Source organism: Uranotaenia lowii, chromosome 3, assembly GCF_029784155.1.
Source record: "Uranotaenia lowii strain MFRU-FL chromosome 3, ASM2978415v1, whole genome shotgun sequence".
Lineage (NCBI taxonomy): Eukaryota > Metazoa > Arthropoda > Insecta > Diptera > Culicidae > Uranotaenia > Uranotaenia lowii.
Window position 1 is genome coordinate 138,587,749 of NC_073693.1, and position 26,950 is coordinate 138,614,698.

General features: G+C 37.1%; 1 protein-coding gene across 1 annotated transcript in view; it reads left to right on the top strand.

Moving 5' to 3' along the window:
- The window catches only part of LOC129751340 (putative uncharacterized protein DDB_G0282133), a 38,046-nt gene extending 21,057 nt beyond the window's left edge, over window positions 1-16,989 (top strand). Inside the window, exon 2 of the mRNA XM_055746786.1 lies at window positions 12,647-16,989. Coding sequence (XP_055602761.1) covers window positions 12,647-16,730 — 4,084 coding nt within the window. The 3' untranslated portion in view covers window positions 16,731-16,989. The remainder of the gene's footprint in view (window positions 1-12,646) is intronic.
- The last annotated feature ends 9,961 nt before the right edge of the window (window positions 16,990-26,950 follow it).

A 26,950-nucleotide genomic window follows, 5' to 3' on the forward strand; every position in this document is an offset into this window, starting at 1 on the left:
TTTTCGCAATGTTTGCACGTGATTGATTAACAATTTTTATTTGAAGATACCAGAAACTATTTTCTACGCAGACAACATGGCTATTTGAAAATAGTCTATTGAACTCATCTCCAGTTTTTTTACACGTTTAAAAGGTTTTGTATTTTCTGGGTGGCATTTGAAAAAGTAAAATCGAATTATAGGGGCCCCCAGTGAAAAATTGCCCCGAGCCCCTGGATGGCTTAATCCGACCCTGATTCCTGGTATCGGCAAAGAAAACTATTGGGTTCGAACCCTATAAGTTGCCGACAGGTAAGATGTGTTTCATTGTATAAATAACTGTATATGTAATTCAGATTTCAGAGGGAATGAGAGACTATTGCAAGCGGAGTATGTACATTGGAAATTGACTTTTCGCTCCCATAGGTTTTTTCGATGCCTTTTGGGTCACCAAGCATCAGTGTGAAATTTGAGATGATTTATTTGATTCCTGAATAAGCGCAACGCACAAATCGATGGTTATATAAATCAACAACCTTATTGGCTATGTAAAGCAGTTTTTTGAGATTTTTTTATTTTCATTCTACAGTAAAATAGCTTTCAAATGAACAGTCAAACGTTTTTCAAATGAACAGTCAAACGTTTTTTTGTATAACATTGAATATCTTTTCTAGGGTGTACGGGGGTCTAGGGGTGACCAATTTGCAAGAATTATAACCCTTCTTTTAAAATTGCAGTTAATAGAATTAGATTACTGATTATTATTTCAGAAATCTGTGTAAAGTCCAAGAACTTAGCCGAAAAAGTGTTTAAATGATTTGTTAATAATTTTCAGAATTTGTTTCGAAAACAAGAGGTGACAGAAAAAAGACAGATCATCATATTTATGTTAACCAATGCAATAGTTTGAAACCTATTTGTTTTAGATTCTGCAATATCAATTCTAAAAGTTGATTGACATTTCGTACTTCCGATTTTTTGAAAACAATAAAGAACATTGCTGTGCTTCCTTCCGGGATATTATCAACGAATTCGTGGGGGCCCCAATAAGGAGCATTTCAATCAATAGTTTGACCGGATTTTTCTCAAGTTATTCACAGCTTTGAAAATAGGACATATTTTACTGCATTTTAGGCTAGTAAGCAATCATATTTGTCGAAGAAGATTCTAAAGTACACAGAACAGGAAAGTTACAATCATGGGAAATCTAGTAAACCATGCCTTAGGGGCCAAGTTCGGGTACATTTACCCTAATTGCATATTGTGATACAGCGTGCTCAAATCAGTCAAAATAAGCTCTAAATTTTTTGCACTTAGGAAAGATTGGAATTTCGTTGCTTTTTGTTATGTATCCTAATAAAGAGAATGTTATTGTAAGGTTTAGATTTAGATTCATTTTGTATTTCAATAATGGCATTTCCAGCGAGCAAATAATTGGGAGTCTTTATTTGAAATCCATAAAACCGCGCAACATTGGCAATAAATTGTACGAGGGCGTAAGAATAGTCCAACATATGATGCAGCGAAGTAATACCATAACTTAGGGGAGATGAGGGCATAACGAGCACCCAGAGCATAATGAGCACTCTTTTTTTCTACATAAGTACGTATTTTCTTAAACAAATTTTCATAAGGACTTGTTTTGTACTACCCATAGTATTAATTTTTCACCAAAAAAGAAATATCTTTTTCATCTTTACAGAAATATTAAATTATAACCAGCTAGGTTCTCAAGTGACGAAAATATTATAATTTTTGAGCACCACCAAATAAGCTTTTATAACTTTTAAATCATCTTGATCTGAAATGTACGCACTGCAACATGATCTACACATTGTTTCTCAATTTTCAACATCATAAAATTTTTGATTTTACACTTTAATCAATTTTAAACGCTTTTTACTTTAATTTGTTTACTAGAGGCGAACAGAACACTACCAATGAAGTCATAATGAGCATTTTCTGCCGGGGAATCTAGCAGCGAATTCAATTCGATGAAGTCAACTCAATAATAGAGCTACAGCTTGGCTTGTTTCGTCTGTCGATTTGGCCTATTGGTAAGGTGTCGGAGAGGTAATCAGTAGACTCGAGTTCGATTCCTGTTCGAGGGGATTTTTTTTATTTTGCACATACCATTCATGTTTGATTTTTTTTTATTGTTACATTATACGGCTAATAGCATCAAAGAATCATCCGTCAAACAAAACACCAGAAACATAATGTATGAGCATGTGGTAATTCTTTGAATTCTACAAACAGACCTAGATTATTTTGTTATTGCTTTGTTTGATGAATCTACGCCTCACCGTTTAGTGCAATCATGATCATGAATGAAAAATGAAAAAAAAAACTCATGATCATGAATGAAAAATGAAAAAAAAACACCTCTCCGATATCTTACCAATAGGCCAAATCGTCAGACGATACAAGTCAAGCTATAGCTCTATTACTCAGTTGACTTCATCGAGTCGAATTTGCTGCTAGAATCCTCGGCAGAAAACGCTCATTGTGCCTTCATTAATGGTGCTCATACTGCCTCGGGGGGTTTCTCATTATGCCTCTACAGTGACTGGTTTTCAGCTTTCGGCAAAAATTTTTAAAATGCATTTTTAAACGTTTTTATCTACTTTTTCAAGTTTCATCCAATTTGGCAATAGACTATTTGAGTGTCTGAACACGAAACAATGATGTAATTCACATATTACAGCTGTTCTCTATGGTTAAATAAGCGTTTTCCTTAAGGTGGCCATTATGCCCCCATCTCCCCTACAAATTAAAAATCAATAAGCACGCAAAATATCTGCTGAGAGAAAAACGTTCCTTTTTTAACCTTCTATTACATATGCACCCACACATGTTTCGGCAGTTTTTTTTACATTAAAATTAGCAGTAATTAAACCAAAAGAAAAAGAAAAAAAACATTGCGTCTCTTTTTTTACACTAAAACAATCAAAATTATTAAAGTTTTTTTTTTGGTTATTTGACATATGTAAACTTCTTAGTTGGAGGTCAACGAAGTCATTTTCATCAACAATTTTTTTCACAGCGAACTCATAACAACTTAGGTCCACGCATGGTTGCTAAACGTGAATTCGAGTAAACTTGCAAAAAACAACTCAATATTGGTTAAATCTGTTAAAATGAGCATTTTTTTTATAAAATTTGTTACAAATGCAAATTTTTACAATTTTTTTTAAATCGCTGGGTTAAGAAAATCTTTTTCAAGAATAGGGTTGCTTTCCAAGGAAATCTTGACAATATTTAAATAAAATTATTACTTCCCTTTTTTAACTTTAAACAAAATTTTATTTTGCACAAATTTTTGTATCAATATGACGTGTTTTTGGGACAATTGATTTTGATTCCCGAAGCAACGTTTTTTAAGAATTATAACGTAAGACAGCTGCGCTCCTAATGAAAACACTATGGACAAACGTCGCTTCGTTGGATAATCGTTGAAAGAAAATCAACGTTTGTACGCTGAAGTGATTATGTGTATTTGAAGCAATTGTACGCAAAGTAACGAGTTGTAATACAAAAAGGCTGATATTTTTAAACATCTTTACATAGATTGTACAGATCATATTTCATGAATATTCTGAGGGTAATGAATAATGAAGAAAAAGAGAAAAACGCTTTTATTGGCTGGCGGAAACGAAAAATGGAAGTACGTCACTTAGGTATATCACGGCAGTCAGTGAGTAGCGTCGAATTAGGTGACTGAAAATCTGCTCAAGCGTAGCAGATGTGATTTTTTCTTCGCTGGTGAGCAGGGTTGCCAGTGTGCCGACTTTTTCAGGATTTGCCTGATTTTTCAGGATTAGCCTGACATTTTGAGGCCCATCTTTATAACCTTATAAGTTTCTGTTTTCCCTGATATTTGGAAGTAAGACTGATTTTTTTGCTGATTTATGTGTTTTCACATAATTTCATATGTTCCTATAAGGTGACTGCTAATCGCAATGAAAAGCTAAACCTTACGGCAAAAAAAAGCTCTCGGAAGCTGTATACGAAATTGTTGACAAAGTTTGATTCCGTGGCAATGGACGACGAAATCTACGCCAAGGCAGACTTCAGACAGCTTCCGGGACAAGAGTATTTTACAGCAACCGGAAGGGGAAAGGTGGTAGACATTTTCAAGCATATTGAACTTACAAAGTTTGCTAAGAAATATCTCGTTTGGCAAGCTATCTGTACCAGCTGTTTGAAAAGCTTCATTTTTGTTGCAACCGGGACCTTCAACCAGGGAATTTACGTGAGAGAGTGTTTACAAAACGTTTGCTGTCTTTCCTAAAGAAACATGACTTGTCTGCTGTTTTGGCCGGATTATGCATCCTGCCATTATGAAAAAAAGCCTTGGACTGGTATGCCGCTAACAACATCCATGTTGTGCCCAAGGATGAGAACCCTCCCAACACACTAGAACTGTGCACCATCGGAAAATATTGGGCGATAGTTAAGCAGAATCTTAAGAAGACCCAAAAAACTATTAGCAGCGAGAAGCAGTTCAAGCAAACAGGTCTTCTGCGGCAAAGAAAGCGGATAAGGTGACTGTACAAAATCTGATGGCAGGCGTCAAACGAAAGGTGCGCTTATTTGGACTAGGTTTACCGGAATCTTAACTGAGCCTTTTTTTAAGTCTTTTATGCATATTGAACTTCTAAATGAAAGATACTTTGATTTTTTAATAAATAAACAAATAATCGATTTACACGCAATTTAGTCTGACCACTTTTTGATCCGAACACCCTTTATAATCAACTTATTTTTTCTTTCTTCCTCGAATTGCATCGTCCCACCACTGCAAGGGTAGCTAACACAGTGTAGAATTTTAATCTGAAATAAATCCGACGATCTATTGAGTTTGAGAATTGGAACCAGAGTGAAATGTTTTGAAACCGGACAGTGGTTGATAATACACAGACTAAGGAGTGTTCACTAAAGAAAGTGGACACCCGTTTTTATGGTAATAGTGAGGTTTTCGAAGAAAATCAAAAACTCAGTTTGAAATATTGTAAAAAAAGTGTAAATTTCATCTGATTTATGGAAAATAAGAGCCTTGCGCCTTGTCTCTAGGACGTTTTTGTTTTTTTTTTAAATATGTTTAGTAAACTTTTGCACAACTTTGCTTGTGACATTAAGTGCCATTTTTGACTAAATTTACTCGAGTTTTCCATGGTGTTGGCATTTGTACCATGATACTCAAGGCGATTATAGGTTAGTTCCTTTCAGGACCGTAGGAACCTTCATTGAACAGGCCTAAGGAATCCTTTAGTGACAAATTAGGAAACTTACTTTCATCGATGATTGAAATCTTTGAATATGCTCAAAATCAGATGAAAAATAAAAACTATTACATGTCATTGAAAATGATTTCCTTTAACGTAATTTAAGAAAAATAAAAAAACTAAAAAACATGATTATCCTTTTATGGTTCTCCTAAAAATAAATGTAACTTGTTTTTTTTAACCTTTTAAACTATGGGAAATGACCTGCTCCTTTTTGTTGCAGTATATTTGTCGTAATTTTACAGCGAAAACAGGTAACTTTGATCACTATGGTATCTCAACATCTTCAAATTTATTGTTTTGATGCCATTTAGCACAGAAGGCTCAAAACATCAATAATAGTAATTTTTTGTTTGGACTCAGTTCAATTTTTCGACGTTTTCTTTCAAAAACAAATATACTTAAAAGATGGACAATGTTGCTGCATACATTTAGGGGTAAAAATTATAAACATTTCTCAATACTTTTGGTCTCAAAAACAAATGAAATTTTACCATCATGCAATTCGCACTGTTTCCATGTTCTTTTTTTCTTCAAACTTTACTATTTTTATAGGGTTTCAAGCCATTGTTTCTATACGGGCTTTTTCATGAAAAATGATCGTTCTTTTTCAATATCCAAAAATTATCACCAAATGACCATAAAAATAACACTTAAACTTAAACCTTAAACCCTTAAACCTTTTAGTTATTGGTGACATTTTTTAAATCAGAGAGACCCCTACTTGAAAAAGATCTTGTGATATACACCTGGTTGAAAAAAAGTCGAGACGGAAGAAATAGAAGGATATTGAATTAATAGCTTTTGTATTTTTATAAAAAACCCAATAGAATATTCGTTTAGCCGAAAAGTTGAAATGGACAATTTTCGGTATATGGCCGTTCTCCGAATACCATTATTCGGTACATCTGATTATGCAAATTCGAAGATTTACCATTAATGAGAATAAATCAAACTTTCAAAAGAATAATTTATTGGTTGAAATATTGTGGTTCAAACCTGATATTTACAATCTCGATTCAAATTCAAGGTTTTTGTTTGAAACTCGGCGCTTGATAAAACTGCAATTTTCAATTTTGTTCAATGGCTGGAACAAATATTAATTTCTTCTTTTGTCACCCCCACCTTCGAAATTTCCAAAAACCCGAAAGGGGAAATAAATAAAGTTTGAAGTATTTAATGTAAATTTCGAAAAAAAAATCAAGAATCCAAAAGATTACAAGACAAAAAAAAACAAATTTTGGAAGATGGAAGTTATTCCACCTTTTGTATTCTTGATTTTATTGAATTTTTCGATAAAAAATTACTTGTTTTTTAGGTTTTGTGCAATGATATTCTATGCAGCTTTGTTGCATACAAGCTTTCGTGCAATTTATTTGTTTTTCGCATTATTTTTCAGTGTCCCCCCTCGCGATGATCCAACTCCGAGTGACAAAAGAAAGATTTGAAATTTGTTCCGGCCTAATAGAAAAAAAAAATAATTCCCTGCACTTTACATTATCCGCAATAATTTTATCATAGAAATACACTGCCGCTGACGGCAAGTCTGTCCCATAGGTAAAAAACAACGAAACTAGAAAAAAGGGCTTTAAAGATTTTTATAAACTTTCGTGGATTTATTGTAATAAAGATAATTGTAGTTAAATTTCGTCCAATGTTTTTTTTTTTGCTTTGGAATTTGCTGATGCGAGGAGAAAATAATGATGGGACAGTCTTGAGAGTAGGGGAAAGGTTTCCTAAATGGGCCTATCGGGTTAAATGACCCTACGGCTGTTTGATGAAATGGCTAACTAGACAGCTTATCTGACCAATGCATTTTGAGGGTGATACGCTTAGAACATAAGGCAAGAAAGAATTTTATGAATTTACAAACTCAAAAAAATTTAAAAAATCATACAAGGTTTTGATACATTTTGATGTAATATTTCGACTTTTAAAAATTATACGTAAAGAAGCTTAAAACAAAAACTAGGATGATTTTTGTTTCTAACTCAAATGAACTTAAGAAATTAAACATATTTCAGCTTTTGTGGAGGTTTAATAATGATTATATAGTGGAATAATAGAGTGTTTTTGTATGCCCCCATCATGTTTGTAAAATGCCTCCATCGTAAAATAACAGGTTAAATAGAATAAACAAATGATTTTTATCATTGAACCTTCAAATCTAAGCTCTGAATAACATCTTAAGAGAGAATTGAAGATCTAAAAACAGATTTGATAAAGTTTTTCTCATGGATCAACTACCTCCATAGTATGGCAACCCTAACTTTTGTTTTATTCCATAACATTATAATATACATAGATGTTTATAAAACTTTAGCTTTGTCGTACGAAAATTATTACTTTCTAGCAGTTTCAATGAAATTATACGGAAATATTGCCCAAAATACAGAAATTTTGTTCAAAACATAAATAGGCGCATTTAGCCCGCACGGTTTGAGGTTCGGCATTTTAGACAACATTTATAATAAAATCATTTTCTTGGAAACAGAAGAAAATTTTAACATAAAAATTACTCCAACACGCAGAGAAAACTTGGATTTTGATACAAAACAAAACTGACTTTGATTCAAAACATTCAGTTTTTTGAATCAAACTCCTGTTTTCTTTGAATCAATGAATTTTCGTTCTGATTCAAATGAAAAATTTTTGAAAGGAAGAATTAATTTTTTGAACTGAATAATTTTGGACTTTGATTTTAAACAAATTCTTTGATTCAAAAGTAATTTGTTCAATTGCACATCTCGTTTAAAACAAAGTACATTTTCTTTCAACCAAAGAAAATTGTTTTCAACAGAAAGGAATAATTTCTTTAAATTAAAATTTTAAACTTAGAAGATATTTTGGATTGAGCAAGAACCGAATTTCGAATAAGTTTGTCCGTTTGTGTTGAAAATCAAAACTAGTGAATCAGAGATAGCTATTTAGGAGGATTCAGGATGAAGAATGGTAAGTGTGTGTTAATCCATTAATCAAAAAGTGAATGTTTAAGATTTTATATAACCTCTTGCATTGTTACAGGACCACGGCTGATTCCGCCCCAAATCCAGCGGTCTAATTATCTTCGGCCCGATCTTCAGCGGCAATCACCAGTTGGATGACCACTAAAGCTAGCAACTGGAGCTGCTTCCGGAACTCTATTAAGCGGCCCAAAAAGAATGCCCTCAGGCCAAAATAAGGACCGGACGATTCAATTATAGCGAACCAGTGTTAGTGTTAATTTTGTGAATAAAAATCAATATAAAATGTAAATTCCTTCTTTTCATTATTCAAAATTTCTTATAGGAACTTCAGACAACAAAAAATATTTCTTCCAATTGGAATAAAAGGAAAATAGTTCAATGAACCATTCCTTTTAAATCTAAGTCTAAATTACATTGTAGCAAACGAGAACAACTTTGCATCAAATGGAACTGTTTTTTGTTTCAAAGCATTAATATTTGATCCAAAGATTTTTCAAAAGAAAAATTCTTTGGAACAAAGGAAATCGCATTTGAATCAAAGGAATTTTTATTTATCCCAAAATCAAAGGAAAAAATCCTTTGTTTTTGCGGCACTTTCCTTTGAAATAAAAAATCTTTTCGCTGCGTGAATGTATAGAAAACAGATGCTTGCACACGTGTATATAGTTTTTGTACACATATTCGATGTGATATTTGATTAAATTAGTGTTCCGCTTAATAGGCGCATATAGCCCGCTCCTCCCCTATATTTCGCATGCGTATTAAATGTACGCGCAAAGCTGTCCCATATTTTGCTTTTCTTTTGTCAGTTGATCATTTGATTCTCTCTATCTTCACTGTATTATGGTTGTTTACTGATGAAAATAAGTTTGAAATGATGTTTAGGACGTATCTCGAGAAATATAACGTAAGTTTATCATAGTTGAGTAGGTCTAAAATAAAATAAATAACAACTTTTCATGAATTTAACAACCTGTACCTTGATCTTTTCGCAAGTTTTCCGGACGATGATCGTTTAAGAAAGATTATATTCATAAATTAAAATCATGCTAAACCAGAAACAGCAAAGCATCTGGCTGCAAATATATAATGAGAAAAATCAATTCAATATGACTTACGCGTATGCTACCAGGTGCGCGTATTTTGGTTCAAAGATTTTATGAAAGCTCAAGCAGCAAGTAACAGCATGAAAAAAACTTTTAAAAATATGGTTTTGTAGCTGACTATTTTCCATGTTTAAAAACGAACAATTCATAAAGCATCATACGAAATTTAAAAAATCAGTTTGGTATAATTTACACATAAGACTAAACTCATAAACTCAAAAATTATGAAAATTGTTATTTTTGACTTAACTGTACTGTTTTATCTAGTCTCACTTTCGTAATTTCAATAAGTGCTTATTATGTCGCACACGATGTATGAATATTTGTTAAATTAACGTAAATTAGAGGAGCTATTTTAAAGCATTCTGTAAAAGTAGACATATGGGACAGCTTTGCGGGTATTTTTCATATGAGACAGACATGACTTGATATTTTTTTCATACATGTTAAGAACAAAGTTTTGTAAGTTTTTAGTCTACATTGAAGAACTAACTGTATTAGAACGGTTTTTGAGATAAACTGAAAAATGATGAAAATGCATATGGGACAGTCTTGCGAATAGCGGCAGTACACTACATAATAAAAAGTCTATGGATGTTTTTTTTTTCTGAAGTACAAACTCGCTGACTTTGGCTACAAATTTGAAATTGAAATAACAAACAAAATAGTAAATCTACGATCTCTTGCAATTTGAATTCCTTAACAAAATAGTTTTCTTCATAGTTCTAACTAAATTATGAGCTGAATCTGGATTTTGAATTTTTATTCTGAATTCTGAACCTGAATTCAACATTTGATTTTCAGATCTGTTCCGAGTTTCAACACAATTCAGAAATTTACAAAAAAAAGATTTCTGAATTGAGATTCCAGAGCAGAATTTCAATATGAGCCAAGACATGGATTTTTTTTTTCAAACCCCTCAATAATCAATCCAGTATTTCAATGTTGATGTTTTGAGTTTCAATCTGAATTCATTATTTAATTTTTCCAACATGCGAATCTTAACTAAAATATGAATTTTGAATGATGAATCTTATTTTGAGTTTTCAATTCTGGATCGCCATTTTGATGTGTTATTATGATTGAATTCTGCATAAGAATTAAGTTTAAGAATTTCAAATTTGAATATGAAACAAAAACTCAGGATGATTTTTATTTTTATTTTTATTTTTTTCATATTCGGAAAATAATTATCTTGAAGCATATATGAATTTAAAAAAAAACACGTATACAATTTTGAATGAAATGCAAAACCCAATTTTAATAACGATTTCAAAACACTTTTTCAATTCCATTTTCTAATGATGATGCGAAGCAAAAATCAAGAATCTTAAACTAAATACAGAATGCGAAATATAAAAATGGAAATACCATATTGATTTGGATAATAGGGAACCCAGAACTTGGGATTAAAGTTTAGTTCATTTAGAAATGGGACACTTTCATTTGGTTATACTGTTATAGCTAAGTAGTGATTTTGACAGCGCTGTGTTGCCTGTAGAAAGTTCTATACTGCTGATTTCTTTAAAATTTGTAACTAACGCATTTACGGGATATTTAAGATGCAAGAGATGAAGAAAAAAAAAATAATTGTGCAAAATTTTCTTCAAAATCCATCAGTAAGAAATCGAGAGCTGACAAAACCGTTGTGTGTACTGAAAATTACTATGCTTGAGTGGTGAAAAAGTATGAAAACACTGTCGAGAATGTCCACAAAATTCGAACCTAGTGTTAGAGTGAAGTGTTAGAGTGAAGCAAATTTTTGCTAATTCCAGAGCTCGACAAATTGTGTGAAATAAACAATGTTTCACAAGTTGCGGCAGTTGAATTCTGTAAAATCTCTGCTTCTGATAAGGTTTCTGTCTCTAGCAGAATTAAGTTTATATTTGCTGTTTTTTTTTTGGAAAAACTTCATGATTTGGCAAGACTCATGCTCCTGTAGAAAAAAAAAAAAACAAATTTTCGTGACGATATCTTTGGATTTCGATGTTTCAAAAAAACTAAAAAGAGTAGCCTTGTTTGAAAACTCCGCAATTTCCCATTTCAACTAATCGATTTTATTTTTAATTGAGTCTTGTGATGATTTTTCTATGTTTTTGTCCGATTTTGCCAGCTGAAATTTAAACAAAAACGTGTTTTAGTGGCACAAAAATAATCAAGTTCTGGAAAATTCGAAACAGCTGAATCCACCAAATTGTCTCCAATTTTTGAAAAATGGGAAGTATTGGTCAAAACAGTAGCGTTAGCGATTCTCATTTTTTAATATGATGTTTCTATTCATTTTTTTTTGTTCATTACCCTTTGGAGTTCACATTTTCTACTCTCCAATTGAATAATTAACCCTTCGTTTCATAAAGTAACAAATTTGCAATAATTGATGTATGGAAAAAGTTAAAAATCGTATTTTATTTTAATTTTTTTTCTTGATGTACTCATAATTTCCAACTGCAAAAAATGATTTTTAAGGAAAAATAAAAAAATGATGAAATGAAGGGTTAACTTTTTTTTGTTATTCTGTTTTCTATTTTTTTTTATTTTGCACCAACCTCTTCATGGAACAGCCTCTTTTAGCAGTTCTTTTAATCTTTATTTTCCATACTCCCCTCGGTATTTTTATTTGCCTTTGAATATACTTTCATTCCCTTATTGGCATTCTCAATGTTTCTGATAGGTACTTGATACCTTTTCAATATTTTTTTCTCTCTATAACTTCAACTCTTCTTTTTATTCGTTACCTTTTCTAGCTCACTTTTTCCGATATTCCATTATTTTATTTTCTTTTCTAAATTTTTCAATAATTTTTTTTATCAATTTCACATCATCCATTTTTGTTTTTTTTTTAACTCTTTCTAACTTCAACTCTTCATTTTTTTTCTCCATTTTCCAAATGCCTTGTTTCATTTCCTTTATCTTTTCTCCCTTTTTAAATTTTTTCTTCTTCATCATACCCCCTTTTGAATCCATCCTTACTTAGATAGAAATGTATTTTCAGTCAAGGTCTTCTCAGGAGCTTGTGCCTCCCATATTATGGTACTGTTATACTGCATACATTCTGTATCAGAAGTTTTGAAAAATATAGATCACAGTATCGTTTAGATAGCCATCGTCCCCACTTACCCCAGTATACCTTAATACAGAAAATCTGTATAGTAACGGAAAATCTGTACACATTACATCCCTGATATTCATAGCTATTTATAAATTAAATTTTAAACACTTAAATCAAACGAACTCCGCCAAAATGCAATGCGGTTTTCGCGCTTACCTTATAATTAATCTTGATTTCAAATCTATTTCGATTCCACAGTACGGACGAAGATGCACGCCAGGCGATGATGATGAATGGCGGCAAAATTAAGGAGGTACAAATCACGTTGCTTCTTTCATCGCGTGCCGAAATGCAAAAGGTCATCGAGGAAGCACGTCGCACCACGCTGTCGTTTATGCAACTGTCCTCCCAGGGTAGTCAACCGACTCTTGTAGCTCCAAAGGTGACCTCTTCTCCCACGCAACCGGTGCAACAGCATCTGCAGCAGCAGCAGCAGCAACAACAGCATCCAAAACCTCAACCGCCAGTCATAAGCTTGTCCGGATTCTTGGCGCAAAATTTGAACCAGCAAAAAGCTCAAGGCATCTATTCGGAAATTCCTGGATTAGGATTTTTAACGACTGGTGGGGCTGGACTATTCCAGACCAATGCTCCCGCTGCTGGATTATTTTCGGCACTCAATGCTCAAGGCTACGGAGCAACCACGGCGGCGGGTGCCAATTCAGCCTTTACACAACTTTCGGAGCAACTAAAAAAAGCTACTGAAGCAGAGAATGCTGCCGCAAACAAAAATGAATTTGGCAGTTTGTCTGGCAATGTAAAAGGGGATTCAGGACAGAAAAGGGATTCTGGATTGAAGAAAGATTCTATGGTGAAGCGAGATTCTGGAGAAAAGTCAAGCCGGTACAGCAGATCGACGTCGAGGGACCGTGACCGGAAACGATCTTCGCGCGATCGATCGCGTTCGAGGAGTCGGGATCGTGGCAGACGTCGAAGTGGCCGTGATCGCAGTCGCAGCAGAAGCCGTGATCGGCGTAGCAGAAGCAGAAGCAGAGATCGCCGGGACAGAAGGCGCCGTTCACGATCACGTGATATACGAGATAATCGCACGAGAGACCGAAGCCGTGAAAAGGAGGTTAAACCTTCAATCAAAGAGCCAAAGGTTTCTCGTTTCAGCGATCGTACAGATATCAAACCCATGGTGCCTGTTGTGAAGCCGCTGTCTATCCCACCCGTCATTAAACCCCAACCTTCGTTTATCAGTCCTTGGGAAACGCCGATACAACAGAATTTGATGAAGTTGGCTACTGGCAACGTGGACCCTAGATCAACAGTTGCAAGTCCAAACCTCCCAGCAGCTCTGTTGTCCAACCAAAATGAGAAACTTAGTCAAAATCAAAATAATCTAGCAAGTAGCACCGTAGCGCCCTCCTTCCAGAACGCAATGTTCCCAGCTGTTAACTATGGCACCTTCCAGGCCTCAAAGCCGCTGACACACGAACACATCAACAAACTGCAAGAGTTGCAAACTAGGAGGGATCCTAGGATTTTCCAACAGACAGGTGGAAATGGCAATGGTTTTGGTCAGAACAATTCATTTGGATTGGCTCAGAAGAACAACCGACCCAACAATAACGAAGACAGATACGGAGGTGATCAGTCATCGAATGATAGCTATTCTCGAGGAGGCGGTCGCGATTCAGATTATCATGATCGTAGATCCAGCCCGCAATCTGACCAAGAAGATGATTTGAGTCAATCGGTGAAAATTTCCAATCTTGAGACTGCAACAGGATATGGCGAAATTAGGAGATTTTTCTATGGTCAGTCCATTTCTAGTAGTGGAATCAAGATGATAAACGATCGCAATGGTCGTCGAACAGGCGTTGCTTTTGTTCGGTTCTTGCGAAGGGACGGAAAACGCTATGCCATGTCCAGAGATGGGATGCTACTTCGCCGCTCTGCTGTTAAGATCGAATCTATCAGCAATAAGGAATTCGAAGAAGCTGTTGATTCCTACCGCCCAGGTTATGATGATGATGATAATAGCTGGAGTGCGAAAGACAATCGAAACACAGACGACGTCACAAACATTGAAGATGATTCTAGTTCAGCAGCAGTTGTATCGGGTTCGTTAGTCATCCCAAATCTGCCAAACATGACAACAGAAGTGGATGTCATGAGAATGTTCTCGGATTTCACTGTGATGCAAGTTTTGGTGATAAAAAATTACAAAAATCCAAAACAGCTAGATGGTTACGCCAAGTTTGGAAAACCGGAGGATGCGAAACGAGCCTGTGAAAGTACCCATAAGCATTACATTAGAAGTCGGCGAGTTTTTGTGAAGCCGTGCAGTGCTATTGAATATGATGCGGCCAAAAACGAGTATGATATGCCAATGAATAACGAAGACGACAGCAATGATGCGGAATCACAGGACAAAGAAGACATAGCCGTTGTTCTCGATGACTCTACACAAGAAGTTATCGAGATACCTAGTGAAAATACCAAGCCTTCACAAGAAGTTCACATGGATTTGGTCGACGACGAAGATACGGAACAAGAACAGCAGATAGACACCGTGGAACTGGGCGATGATTCAAATGATAACAAGGATAATGACGTTCAAGAAACAGGATTTGGAGGCTCTGAACAGTGGGACGAAGAACAAAACTGCTCTCAGTTTGGGAATCGTGATCCAAGGTCTAGGTTTGACGGAAATAACCAACAATCTCAACAAACGCAACCCCATGAGCAAGCGCCCAAGCCACAACGTTTTGGATCAGGTCCAGGGTTCGGTGGTGACTTCAACAGAGATCCGCGTCGTCGTCAAGATTTTTCGAATGTTCCTCAAAATCAGCAACAGAATAACAATAATCAAAATTCTAATTTCGACCAACAAAATAATGATAACTTCGGCAATAATCAATCTCAGCCTTGGTCAAATCAAATGAACAACCGAGACGATTACAATCGAAACAATTTTAATGACAACAACGATCAAGATTGTATTGAATCCAGATGCATCTTCATAAATAACTTGCTGTTCACTATGCAAGAACCGGAGCTCCAGCAGTATTTCAACCAGGAAAGGATTAACGTCAAACAAGCGCGAATGTTGCGGAAACCGAATGGCCGAGCAACGGGCGAAGCTCTGGTAGAGTTCCAATCGCCTCAGGAAGCGGAAAAAGCTATGATGAGAAATTATTCGCAGATTAGCGGTCGAAAAGCATTTTTCAAGCGGTTAAGTCGGGATCATATTATGGAAATCATAAACCGATTCAATCAAGAGCCGGGACCGTTTGGTGGTGGCCCACGGTTTCCTCAAAGTGGACCTAGATTTGATAACAACAACTTTGGCGGAAGAAATAATTTTAATAACCAGAACTTTGGAAACAACGATTTCCGTGGTAATAATTTTGGAAACAATAACTTTAATAACCGAGGTTTTGGAAACAACAACTGGATGAATAACCAATTTGGAAACAATAATAACTTTGGAAATAACGCCAACCCAGGCAATTACGGGAACAATGAAGCTAACAATTCGGGCAATAGTTTTGATCAGTTTTCCAATAATGGAAACAATGACGCTAACAATTTCAACAAAAACTTTTCAAATAATGAAAATAGCGAAGATGAACATAATCTTGAAAATGAAAAATTTTCTGATAATTCTTCAAACAATCCGGATAGCCAGGATAAGTCCGAATGTGAAAGCCCGGAAGATAACAGTCAATCAAATGACGTTGTTGAGAGCACTGATTGTGTAGAAGAGCCTATGGAGAATGGTTCAGCGGAGGCAAATTCGAACAACAGTCCGAAGACTGATGCCCCAGAAGATCCCCCTGTTAGGCAACCAAATTCACACGATTCGGAACACACATTTGACTACAGTGAACCCACAATGGATGGTTTCAGTGTGCAAGATTCGGAAACATCTGAAGCCCCCAAAGAAGATCAATCCGAACAAGCCCAAGTAGACCATCAAGAACCCTCAGATCAAAACAGTCAGCGATCGGAAAAAGTTGAAGATAATCAGCAGCAGCAACAGCAACAGCATCAACAAGAGCAGCAACAACAACAACATCCGATCAGTGGCAACATCATGTCATTGGCAAACCTTCCATTCCGTGCATCAAACGAGGAGATTGTCAAATTTTTCGGTCAGTACAACATAACTTTAGATGACGTGAAGAGGAAATATTTGCCGGATGGACGATCCACCGGCTACGCAATGGTTCGCTTCCGCAGCGCGAATGACGCAGAAAGTGCCCTCAAATCTCACCAGAAGCAAAGTATGCAGGGACGGACGGTACGGATGTGGATAATGGACGATTGAGAGTAAGCCAGGAAATTTTCATGGCAACAGCGGTTTTTGAGAGGGTGACCCGGCGAACGATCCGACGTTTTTGAGCGGATCCGGAGTATATAGGTACTAATCACTAAGTTCAGTTTATAAGTTTTTTTTTCTGTATCGGAACATACAACAACTTTAGGATTGAATTCAACAATAAAACTGGTTTTAAATCGATGAATTTAATAAGTGCTTGTAAATATGATTCTCAGATAAGTATGAATAAATTACGCATAATATCCAATAGTTTAGGACATTTTTAATTTTTTTGAAAGAAAATTTGTCATGGTGAAATTGATTAGGAAATTAGAAATGATGAACAATAAAATTTTAAGATATTTTCTAGAATAATAAAATTTAAATTGAATACCAAAATTAATAAATTTGAATCTTAACCAACAATCAGAAATGAGATTAAGGAGAGAAAAAGCAAATATTCAAAATAAATTTAAAAAATGGCAACATAGTTTGTTTATAATATCGGTCGGACAAAACGCAAAGGTTGCAAATTTTAGCTCGCGGAAAATTATTTCGATATTTGTGGTTTGTGAAAGAATTGATAATTTTCAACTTGAGTCCAGTGCCTTTGAATTCTCAACCAAGCAAAAGTGAAATGACGTCGCGATAGTTGACAATTTGTGAGTTTGGGCTTTTTTTGTCGAACAATCCAGACGCTGGTGCTAGTGCTACGCCTTCCGGACCGACCCAGGAGAGCTGTTCAGAATAAGGAAAACTGATGCAGATTTAACTTCAAGATAAGTAGTTTGATTCCTATTCTCATTTTGTACAAATTAAAGATTTAAATGGGAGTTAGAAAAACATTGAGAACAGAAATTTCCTGGGTAAGGGAAGGGGGCATGGAAAATTAATTGTCTTTAAAGCTTGAACGTAAGTGTCCTTTAAGGAACGCCTTTTTTGCAACTTCAACCAATTTTTACCTAGCTATTGAATCGCATGAAGGCGTTTGTAAAGATCAGTTTGAATTTTCGAATAGTTTATGAAAGCAATTGGTGATTCAATGTACAGGTTTTAAAGAGTAAGGAGGTTGTGAGTCAAACTGAAACTTGTTATTTCATCCGTTTATTCGAAGATTCGGTATCAAAATTAATTTTGTTTCATAAAGTTAACGATATTGATAGCATATTTTTCGGTTTGAATCACATTTATCAGGAAAACTGGCTGTCTTCTCGATGGTTTTGTCGTGACTTTGTGTTGGTACATACAAAATATAATAGAAACTGAAAAGTGATTATATTCAATTGATGGAATCAGTTTTTCGGCAGTAAATAAGTATGTGGCTGAAGCTCTTAAAAGAATGTAAAACTATTTTTATTTTTAAATTTTAAACTCGTTTATCGTATTGAATCTAGCAACCCAAAGACAGAAAAAGAGCAGGAACTTCATGGAAACATTTATGAGGGCGGCATATGGACTAAAGACTGTAGCTAGTAGGTCGAGTAGGGAGCAGTTTTTTTTTATTATTTTTTTTTATTGTCTCTGAAATTGTCTAGGTATTCCAGCTTTTCAGATACGAACTTGGATTTGGTAGGCTGCTAAACACTGCTTTCAGTTAACATTTAAAGCACATTTTTGAATATTTTGAAAAGCATAACACAATACATAATAATAATTTACAATAATATTTTGAAATTGATCAATGATGAATTGTATTGTTTGTTTTACATTCTACATATAACAAAGATTCTATTTTTTTTAAAGAAATCGGAGGTAAAGAATTTACATTTTAGTTGACTATACATCATTTGCAACTTTCTGAAATTATCTTGTTGAATTTGTTGATATCAATAGACGGTCTCTTAGAAAAAGGTTGGGTTTTTTATAGTTTACAAATATCACTCAATGAAAAATAATTTTTATTTTTTACACTGTTTTTTTAGACAGATTGTTACGCTAGTGCGCCAATATATGTTATTCACAATAAGTGTAATGATTTTTCTTTTAACTGATGTACACGTATACTCTTGATTTTTCGTTTTGTTTTGTAGAGTTAAAAAAAACATTTTGTTAGGAACAATGAAAGCACCGGAGAATTGGTTTACTAAGATCTATACACTTGTCAAAAGTGTCTCCTGATCATATCCCTTTTCCCCCATCCCCACAAAAATTGTTTCGCTAGGATGCAGAGGTGACCTCGGTCCTAAAGCATAAATTTACAGTCTATCATCCCTTTCTCTTATTTTCCTCTCTATCCATTGACTACTAGGACGTGGCCGGCGCCGTTATTGACGTATAAAGAGAGAGCATCAGTTTTGTTCATTGTGAATGTACTGTCAATCCCAGACACCATTCTTTTGACCTCTGGGCAAAATTGATGGCCTCGGTCAATCACGGAGTAGCAACCATTGGTGATGTAGAATTTATTCTACTGAGCCACACCTGCGGTTATGGAATTCGAAATGCTTTATTACTATTATGATGGAATAAACTATGGAAAACAAGAACTTTTTATCATTTTAAAAATATAATTCAGAATTTTTAACGGCATTTCGGGTTCAATGACTTAAGGTGGATGTGAGTAGTCAATCAAGCTAAGCTAAGCTAAGCTAATATCGGTCGGACAAAACGCAAATTTATTGAATTTTTTCGAAAACTACCCGCTACTATTTTTCTACTCCTTCTACTCCCGCTCTACACGTGCGGAAATGCATGCCTTCCAAAATGAAAGCTATACGACGAATAATTTGGCCATTGGTGGGTGCGGCAAAAATGAATCCAAATAAATGCACAAATGCACTGGAATCGTTTTTAATCGAATTGCTCGTGTGCCATTAAATATGCATACCGTATCACGTTCAATCTTGCCCGCTTCCAGCAGCCGTGCGTCCATTTTAATGGATCCATAACGGGGCGCTCTCCTGACCGGAAAGTCAGGGGCCGGTCGGTTTCGAGTTCTCCGGGTAGCAGCAGAGGAAACGGCCATTTTCCCGGCTAGAGTGAGCAGCTGCCCCATACGTATGTATATAACCTACCACGTGTCGTGCTTTTAGTTACTGTTTTGATTCTTCACCGATGGTGCAATTCGAAATTTATTATTAAATATTATTTTTTTCGTGCTCTGATTTACATCTCACGCACCAAACGTTGTTTTTATTGTTCCTTCGTAACTGTGTAAAAACTGATCGTTCAATTTAATGACTCATTTCGAGGGATGAATCGGGAATCGGGATGAAAATTCCGGGAAAAATTGCTCTTTTGGAAGGTTTTGGTGGTGTATGATTGAAAATCGTGGTATCACAAATATAAACTTATTTCGATCAATGCTGAAACGTTGGAAAAAGTCGATAAAAGTTTCGCTTACCGTTGTATTGTATGTTCCATGTTTATTCCTTCTTAAGACCCTTTAACTTTTTTTGTAATTTTATTAAAAATTTACATCTGAAGAAAATCACAGCACGAACAACCTTTTTATCTACTTCACAAAAGTTTTCGAATCAGCCATGTCGAATGCGCTTACGACCTGTCGGGAAAATTTACGATCTAATGGCCTGATGACCTCATGACCTGAAGGCCTAATATACTAACGATCTACGGGTTGATGACGATCTTGTTAATCTACGAACTGATGACCATCAGGTCGAGTCCTGACTTAAAGGTCTAGGGCATAACAACGGTTGCACGTTGACTTGGCGGCTGGTCATGATGAACTAACGATCTGACGATTTCATCACGAGTTGATCATCTGACGACCTGATGGCTTGATGGCCGTGACCTCACATCATCTTCTGCGTAGCGGAGGTCAGGGGTGCGTCGCGAACGTGTGTAGGATACCCCAATGTCGGGGGGTATCCGAGTAGTGCCGCTTCCCAAGGGGGAAACTGCGAGGATAAGACTTTACCTTCCTCGTAGCGGACCCCGAAGGAAGAGGGTTAACCACTGTCGGGGGATACCCACGGGTAGAGAGGCTCTCGATGCCGGGCGAGCCTCTCGAGTCGGAGCAGGATGTCGTCACCGTCGGGAAATATCCGAGTCGTAGCGTTCAAAGTCCCGAACGTATGCCGTGACAGGCGCGAGTCCAGGACAAGCTGCTCTCGATCTGGCACACAACGGGCAGAAACATCCGCGGGCCAAAAATCCTAGGGTTGGCAGCTAAGGGGGATAAAGAAGACCGGACAACAGTCGGAGTAGACTGACCCCATCGACTGGGGGCTGTCGAGTAGAGTGCGTCCGACCCCACGGTTTGAAGCTACAAAGATAAGGCAACATCTTCTGCGTAGCGGATGCCGTGGGTGCGCCGGGTTCGCGCGTAGGATGCTCCACCTTCGGGGAGTATCCGAGTTGAGCGGTTTCCAACGACAGCAGCTGCGGGGATAAGACTATACCTTCTTCGCAGTGGAAATCGTTGGGAAAGGTTTACTCCACGATCGGGGAATACCCACGGGTAGAGTGGCTCTCGATGCCGGGTGAGCCATTCGAGTCGGAGTAGGATGACGTCTTCGTCGGGAATCATCCGAGTCGTTGCGTTAAGTCCCGCGCGTGTGCCGTGACAGGCGCGAGTCTAGGATAAGCTGCTCACGACGGGCAAGGTAGCGAATCTCGAATCCTGGAGATAAGAGGTCGGGCTTCGTGTCGCTAGAAGAGAGGTCAGGCCTCGAACCTCCAGGCGGAGAGGTTTGTATGGTCAACCCCGAGTCTTTATGATAAGGGGTCGGGTCTCGATCTCAAGTCGTTAGAGGAGAGATCGGGTCTTGAATCGTGCAGAGGAGAGGTAAACCTCGAGTCGATTTGAGGGGTCAGGCCTCAAGTTGCGAAGAGGAGAGGTTTGTGTGGGAATCTCGAGTCATTGCGAGGAGATGTCGGTTCTCAAGGATTTGATAGATCAGGCCTCAAGTCGCGAAGTGGAGAGGTTTGTGTGGGAATCTCGAGTCATTGCGAGGAGATGTCGGTTCTCAAGTCGTTAGAGGAGAGTTCAGGCGTCGAGTCGTACGGATGAGAGGTTTTGCTGAAAGTAATCTCGTTAATGAGTACTGCCTTGGAGCGCACTAGCGCGAATAGACCTCCCACTATTGAAGTATAGTGTGCTAAACAGTTCGAGGGGGGAACCAGGTCTGCGGCCCCGGGTGGAGTTTAGGGAGTAGGGGGTATACACGGAGTATATCATGAGTCTTCCCATTGTACCCATGGACCCAGAGTAGCAAACTGGGGGGACGCGGTGGCTCGCCGTGCCTTGGAATACAATCCGTAAACCGGGATTTACCATCTGTGGTTACCCATCTCTAAAAAAACCTTACAACATAACAGCCAGATGGCCTGACGAACTGAAAACCTCTTTATTATTACAAGTTATTATAAATCAGCAGATAACATTTTTATCCAAATGAAAAGTTTAAAAAAAATGAAATACAAACAGTAGAAATCTTCTTCGGAATACATCTCTCGAAACGTTGAAATAGAATTTCCCGGAGAAATGGATACAAATCTTAGTGACACCAATATGTACCTCATAAGCCCCATAATTGTTCTCTTTAAAAGGGACCAACAGCTGAGTATCTGGATTCTTCAAGCCTTAAGGTCGTACGCTGAGTACAAGTGCTTCTTACTGTGTGAGTTCTGTGTTCTTACAGGGTGTCGATGCCCATTAGGCGTTGATTTGGCGGCTTTCTTATACGAGCTGACGACCTGACCACCTAACGTCCTGACGATCTATTTATTTATTTTATTCACTGGTCCGTCCTGACGATCCGATTGTTAAAAGAACTGACGGTCTTAGAAACAAACATCCTGATAGCCTGACGACCTGCCGGCCTGGTAAATTTACTGCCTGATGGTATGGAAACTTGATAGCCTGACTACGTCATGACAATCTCGCGATCTTCGGCCTGATGGTCATGATGACGATCTTGATGATTTATATACCATCAGATTGAGGCTTGACCTCTAGATCTACGTCATGATAACGTACAACCCGACGGCTTGGCGGATTGATGACCTAAGAATTTTATGGCCCGAAGAAGCGGGTCGAAGTTATAATGTCTTAAATTAGTGCGGTATTTACACCAGGGAATAGACCTGAAGGTCCTGATTCCTCAACCCTCGATGTCTGTTGTTGCAGCGTTTGAGCAGTGGAAAAGAGAGTTCTGTACTACCTGGTGGCGGAACTTGAAATTCTTTATTTCACTTCACCTAACACTTTACACAAAAATCATCTCCATGGTTACTTTACCAATTGTTTATTAATTATGTTTTGTTATTTGTTCAATTGATTGCTAATAGCGTGTCGATGTCGATTGCAGGCTCTTACATGTGGGAACGGCTTGATAATCTGACGACCTGACTAACTAACGTCCTGATGATCTGATAGGTCAATGAACTGACGGCCTTTGATATAAACAGTCTGACGACCTGCCGGCTTGATGAATTAACGACCTGATGGCCTGACGGCCTAACAAACTTACGACCTCGTACGACCTGATGGCCATGTTGACGATTTTGATTAAAGGGTGATTTAGTCAATATCAACTTGACGTATTTCTTTGAATTTTGCATTTAGAAAACCTGAACACCCCTCATTTTGAAGGTGTATGTGTGTGTGTAGAATGTTGCTCCTATTTTGATTTTGGAATTCACTCTTCAGTTGTCAAAATGCCGTCCAAGAAAGAAGAGCAGCGTATCAAAGTTTTGCTCGCGCATCGCGAAAATTCGAGCTACTCGCACGCAAAGCTGGCAAAATCGCTAAAAGTTGCCAAATCAATCGTTACAAATGTAATTAAAGTGTTTGGGGAAAGTTTGTCGACAGCCAGGAAGTCTAGATCGGAGGGAAATCGAAAACCGGAAGCCGCTGAGACGACAAAGAGAGTTGCCGGTAGTTTCAGGCGAAACCCTAACCTCTCTCTCCGAGATGCCGCAAATAAGCTGGGTGTACCGTCTACAACCATGCATCGAGCCAAAAAACGAGCCGGACTATCTACTTACAAGAAGGTAGTGACTCCAAATGATGACGATGATAAACAAAATACGACGGCCAAAGTGCGATCCCGGAGGCTGTACACGACGATGCTGACTAAGTTTGACTGCGTGGTAATGGACGACGAAACCTACGTCAAAGCCGACTACAAGCAGCTTCCGGGATAGGAGTTTTATACGGCAAAAGGAAGGGGAAAGGTAGCAGATATTTTCAAGCACATGAAACTGTCAAAGTTCGCGAAGAAATATCTGGTTTGGCATGCCATCTGTACCTGCGGCTTGAAAAGCAGCATTTTCATAGCTTCCGGGACTGTCAACCAAGAAATTTACGTGGAAGAGTGTTTGAATAAACGTCTGCTGCCTTTCTTGAAGAAACACGGTTGTTCCGTACTGTTTTGGTCGGATTTAGCATCTTGCCATTACGGTAAAAAGGCCATGGAGTGGTATGCCGCCAACAACGTGCAGGTGGTTCCCAAGGACAAGAACCCTCCCAACACGCCAGAGCCCAATTGAGAAATACTGGGCTATTGTCAAGCGGAACCTAAAGAAGACCAAAAAAACTGCTAAGGACGAGCAGCAGTTCAAGGCAAACTGGCTTTCTGCGGCGAAGAAGGTGGACAAGATGGCTGTACAAAATCTGATGGCAGGGGTTAAGCGTAAGGCCTGCCAATTCGAATTTGGAAAAGCGGAAGCCTAATTGAAAATTTTTCCTGAATTTTATACTAATTAAACTTGAAAAAGAAATTTAATTTGATTTTTTAAATAAACGATTTCACCGATTTACACGCGTTTTCCCTTGACCAAATTTTGACCGTATCACTCTTTATAAAAAAGCAGCCTGGAGGCCTGATTATCTGTATGTATGTATGTTTGTGTTTAACTGGTTGGCAGAGAGTTTAGTACTCTATATCACCACTGGCCTGATTATCTCCACAACTTTATTATCTGACAATATGAAGACTTGACCCTTCTACCTGACGACCTTATTTATAATCTACCAAACTGTCAACTGGAAGGCCAGACGACCTAACGAATAGACGACCTGACGACCTGCCGGTCTGGCAGTATGCCAACGAAATCAGTGATCAAATGCCTACCTCCTGCAGAAGGCGTCAGCAACGCCTCATATCGCTCCAGACCTACCAGCTGATAACATGTTTTAAACATCTGTTCCAAATCGAAATCTTCCATTTTCGATGTTGACGACGCCTAACAATTTAGACCCTAACAACTGGACGATCTGAGCTCTGCCGGCCGGCGTAAACGGGCTGACGGGCTGACGGACTGATGGCCAGGTTATCAGACAACATGACTACCAGGCAGCTTGAAGACGTGACGGCCTAATAACTGATACCTGATCACCTAATGTACTGGCGATTTACGGAACACGTTCTCACGGCCATGTGGACTGATGATTTGATGATCTACGGGTTAACGCCCTGCCGTCTCGGGAACCTAATGGTCTGACGACTTGATGATCTACGGCCTGAGAAATACGACCTGATGGCCTGATCACCTAATTGCCTTATAACCAGACAGTCGAAGTTTGAAGACTTGACGGCCTGATGATCAGCTAACCCGCGTTACCTGACGAACTGATAGCCTGTTGAAAAAACGGCCTTACGATCTGAGAACCTATGAATCTGTCGTCCTGACGGTCTGACGATCTGAAAGCCTGGAGGCCTTACGGACTGAATCAATGAATTAGAATTATCTTGTTAAACAAAGAGCGATTCGAGGACGTAGATTGCATATTTTAGTAACAGATGTAAATATCGAGAAAGTGTTGATATTTCCAAAATTTGGCAAAGGTAAATGTTCGAGCAATTATGTTGAAATTGATTTTGAAACTTCTAGCTAGACCTGCATTTAGAAAGAATATCAGAGAGTTCAATGTTTTTTTTTTGTGTTTGCAATAATTGTCACGGAATCGTTCTGCAATCCGTGAGCTTATTTATTTAACCTATGTTGGTTTGGCATCGTGGTTTGAGATATGTGGTGTGATGATGCATTTAGTTGCGTATGGTTATTTGATTGCCATTTATAGTGGCGGTCATTGGTGTAAATTATAATTATCTCATTCTGGCTTATTATATTTTCAAGTAGGTATTGTGGACTATGGCGATTTGTGGAGAAGAATGAAATGACAAAGGGACTGTTGGTTTCATCATTTTAGTTGGAATTACCTCAATTATGGAGCCAAAAATCGTAAATTTTTAATTGTGATTCAAATTGACATTTTATGGTTAACGATTTATACCTTTGAGTATCTGGTAATCAACGAAAGCGAAAAGATTATCACTTTTTTCAAATAGATTCTGATTTTCTAAAGCAATTTTAAATAGATACATTTTAAGATCACAGAATTTTTTTTTTCATTTTTTTAATTTTCATGTTCTAAATCTTCATTTAATTTTTTTTATCACATTAAGATTTCAGATTCAGATTTCAGATTTCAGATTCAGATTTCAGATTTCAGATTCAGATTTCAGATTTCAGATTTCAAAATCAGATTTCAGATTCAGATTTCAGATTCATATTTCAGATTCAGATTTCAGATTTCAGATTTCAGATTCAGATTTCAGATTCAGATTTCAGATTCAGATTTCAGATTCAGATTCAGATTTCAGATTCAGATTTCAGATTCAGATTTCAGATTCAGATTTCAGATTCAGATTTCAGATTCAGATTTCAGATTCAGATTTCAGATTCAGATTTCAGATTCAGATTCAGTTTTCAGATTTCAGATTCAGATTTCAGATTCAGATTTCAGATTCAGATTTCAGATTCAGATTTCAGATTCAGATTTCAGATTTAGATTTCAGATTCAGATTTCAGATTCAGATTTCAGATTCAGATTTCAGATTCAGATTTCAGATTCAGATTTCAGATTCAGATTTCAGATTCAGATTTCAGATTCAGATTTCAGATTCAGATTTCAGATTCAGATTTCAGATTCAGATTTCAGATTCAGATTTCAGATTCAGATTTCAGATTCAGATTTCAGATTCAGATTTCAGATTCAGATTTCAGATTCAGATTTCAGATTCAGATTTCAGATTCAGATTTCAGATTCAGATTTCAGATTCAGATTTCAGATTCAGATTTCAGATTCAGATTCAGATTTTAGATTCAGATTTTAGATTCAGATTTTAGATTCAGATTTCAGATTCAGATTTCAGATTCAGATTAATATTTCAGATTCAGATTTCAGATTCAGATTTCAGATTCAGATTTCAGATTCAGATTTCAGATTCAGATTTCAGATTCAGATTTCAGATTCA